The sequence below is a fragment of the Galeopterus variegatus genome, unplaced genomic scaffold, assembly GCF_000696425.1.
Source record: "Galeopterus variegatus unplaced genomic scaffold, G_variegatus-3.0.2 Scaffold402, whole genome shotgun sequence".
NCBI lineage: Eukaryota > Metazoa > Chordata > Mammalia > Dermoptera > Cynocephalidae > Galeopterus > Galeopterus variegatus.
In genome coordinates this window covers 587,262-590,970 of record NW_007726513.1, presented here as the reverse complement: position 1 = coordinate 590,970, position 3,709 = coordinate 587,262, and the positions used below count along the sequence as shown (strand labels likewise).

Genomic DNA, 3,709 nt, shown 5'->3' with positions numbered 1-3,709 from the left:
GTAATTACAATTAGAATGGAAAGGGGGTGAGGACCCTTCCTGAATTCATATAGCTCTACAAATCGTATCTGCTTTACTTCCTGTTCATACTGCTAGCACTATCCATTAGTCACAAATAGTGGGCAGAGTAAGCTTATATCATGGCATCGTTTGATTCCTTTCTCCCTCCTTATAAAATACATATGCTTAGCAAATATTTGTATCCTGTTCATATAGACCAAAAAAAAAAAAAAAAAAAAAGGACTCTGGGATGAGAACTCTAAAGGGCACCCTGCCCCAAGTAGCTAACAATTTAGAAGTTGTAAGACAAGTCCTTGGCTGCCTTCCCTGAAGGGTGCTGTGTAAGCCAGTGGATCGAAGAAGAACAAGAGGTCATCATGATGGGTTGAGTGGCATAGTGGTTGGCCTGAATAAACTCTTAACTTCTTGTTCCAAAAGCACAACTAGGAGCAGATCCTATTTAAGGGAGCTGGAGTGAAGCTTGGTGTAGTGGATTGAATTATGTCCCCCCATAACTCTGTGAAGTTGAACTGCATCCCCTAAGTTGTATGTATTAGAAACTTGGCCCCCACTGTGACTGTTAAGAGGGTGGGAAATCCTTATGGTAATTGAAAGGTGGAGATTTGAAGAGGTGATTGGATTGTAGGACTGTGCAGTAGTGAATGGATTAAAAATGGTGGTCAGGGGTGTGGTTCTGAGGGCTTTAAAAGAAGAGGAGGGTCTGTCTTTCTCTCTCTCTGCTCTCTCTACTTCTGCCATCTTGCAATCTGAGACCCCAAGTCACTGTCACCACCACCAGATGGACTTTGTACTTCTCAGCCTCAGAAACAATAAGCAATAAATTTCATTTTCTTTATAAATCACCCAGTTCATTGTACTTTGTTATAAGCAACAAAAATGGACTAACACACTTGGAATGTCAATCAGAGAAGCTCCAGCCCGATGTTAAATGGATCTCCTAAAATAAATAAATCACCCAGTTCATTGTACTTTGTTATAAGCAACAAAAATGGACTAACACACTTGGAAAGTCAATCAGAGAAGCTCCAGCCCGATGTTAAATGGATCTCCTAAAATAACATCTTGTAAAACAGTACTGCCCTTATCTGTAGCCACCTACAGACTCATCAGAAAAACTGATTACCTCAGAAAACAATTCCAGAATATTCTCTTCAATTTATATATTATCAGGTTTAAAATGAAGATATTATATTTATATGAATAGTCCAGGGCATAGGAACTTAAAATTTTGAATCCTAAAATCTAATAAGAAATAAGTGATAACTTTATAAATCTAATTATAAGCATATGTCACTCATTCCTGTCTTTTTTTCTAAAAATATCTGAATAAGTAACCATGGGCCCCTCAATATTGGCAACAATAGCTGATTCATGCCCTGTGAGATTTCATATCAGCAAGGGGGTTTGACATTTCTTCTGTCAGCAACATATTTCCCTATAACTGGCCTTCCCTGACCTTATTCCACCTACATTAAGGAATTTAATGACTAGTTTAGGATAGGGCTGGTGGCCCCAGTACCATAGCCACAGAGCATGTTAGTTCCCTGTGATAGTAAAGCTAAAACTGAAGATTTCATCACCTTGTTAGCTTCAGAAAAGTTCAGTCTAGTTGGCTCATGTATAACCCTAACCTCATTTGCTTACCATAAGACAGGAAAAGCCAGGTTGAAGCTACCTACCACACAACTTTGATAATAATCTCAAGATTTCTTAGGCTCATTAAGGACGATCAACCTCATCTTTAAGGTAGAATTCATGGTCATGTTTAGCATCTTACCTAAGGAATTCCAGTCCAAGTATTATTTATTCGCCTTCTGAATATCATAGTGTTAATAAGCATAGAATTCATATCTCCACTTCAGAATTAAAACAAAGGAAGATTTCATGACTGGTGTGCAACATTGAATAATTGGGAATACTTTAGTATTAGTTGCTTTATCCATAAGCAAAGGCAGAATTTCCTGTTTCTTAATTCCCTTACTTATACTTATATAAAATCTTTTATTTCCCCTACAGGTTGTTTGGTTTTTACAAGGGAATTTTGCCACCCATCTTGGCTGAAACACCAAAAAGAGCAGTGAAGGTAGGCATTGCGTTTTTCCCGCCAGGTGAACACAGGGTGCAGTAACAGCGTCAGCATTAAAACATCCCACAACACACTATGTAACGTTAATATGAATTAACATAACACACTAAAAACTTTAATGCAGAAATTATAGCATTTTTTATTATGATTAGACTTGGTCAATCTCTTAAATATGTATATTGGTTTGTAGAATTTTTTTTCAGGTAAAAGCATTCCCTTTTAATGGGGAAATTAAATAAAAAACACAGTGGTGAATAAATTTCATGTGATCAAGCCACAGTAGCCACAAAATAGCTTGGACCCTTTCTCAAAGCAATTCAGAAATTTTCCTTTGGAGCAATAGTTATTAAGGAAAGAGAAAAGAAGAGGAGAGAAATAGAAAAACCTTTTGCCCTAAATCATTCCCATATTATGAACAGAGTGAACGAATATACTATATTTCTTTGTATATGATTCTAGCTTCATTTTCCTCTTCAGTCTCCTCTGTTAAAATTATTTCTTCTAGTTCCTACAAAATTATTACTTCCACTACCCTGATTTCTGTTTCTTTAGCTATATAACTGGGGAGGTTTATGTACCACTTGCTAGTTCAGTATCTGAATACAAATGTGGAGATCTGGCAGAACCTCCAGGGGTGAAAGAGCTAAATCTGACTATGTTTTTATGTGTTCTCTCAGACAAAAGTCCTGATCACAGTGACTCTGACTGGCATGCTCCCCTGCGCCACACCACGGACACCACCAAATATGGCTTTGCCTTTCCATAATAATGATAATGTAAGCTTAGATTTTATGTGTTCTCTCAGACAAAAGTCCTGATCACAGTGACTCTGACTGGCATGCTCCCCTGCCCCACACCACGGACACCACCAAATATGGCTTTGCCTTTCCATAATAATGATAATGTAAGCTTAGACTAAAAGAATTCCTTTCCAACTAATGACATTAAGCTTTTTTTTCACATAATCAATTTGTACTCCCAATGTTCCAAAAAAGCAAGAAGGAACAGCTTACATACTTTTCTTTAGTAAGTCAAGAGGGCGACTGGGTTGAAAATTATGTTTAAAATAACCAACTTATACACAAACACCAAACTTTTACGTTATGTCAAAATGGTAATTTAGTAGGATTTAATTCAGGTCAGGAATTCAGAAAACAAATTTTTAAAACATACTTTCTCTATAAATTTATCTGCTTTGTTACTGTAGTTTTTATGATTTTATATTATTACTTCAATACAAATTTCATTTTAAGGTTCTGAATTGCAGCAGAGAATCTGGAAAAAGTTCACCAAAGTACACAAAAGGGCGGAATTGAATTATGAAATGGCTTCACTTGATAAAAGATTGCCCAAGTAAACAAACAGAGCAGAGTTCCTGTTCAAAAGGAAAGTCACGTTGTCTCCATGGAATAACATATTCATTTGTTCAGTGATTTACGTGTATAAATAAAGTAAATTATAATTAGAGTTTTTCCTGGAATATTTTTCCTTAATACTACATGTTGGAGACAAGCTAAACTTCATAAGCATTAAGGTTTATCAACGTTGAACAATCTTTTACAGAAAAAAAATAGTTGAGCTTTACAAAACTGAGTTAGTCTC

General features: G+C 36.2%; 1 protein-coding gene across 1 annotated transcript in view; it reads left to right on the top strand.

The window, feature by feature from the left end:
• Nucleotides 1-3,709, top strand: part of SLC25A21 (solute carrier family 25 (mitochondrial oxoadipate carrier), member 21) — a 60,898-nt gene that overhangs the window by 1,642 nt on the left and 55,547 nt on the right. Inside the window, exon 2 of the mRNA XM_008568354.1 lies at nucleotides 2,038-2,104. Coding sequence (XP_008566576.1) covers nucleotides 2,038-2,104 — 67 coding nt within the window. The remainder of the gene's footprint in view (nucleotides 1-2,037; nucleotides 2,105-3,709) is intronic.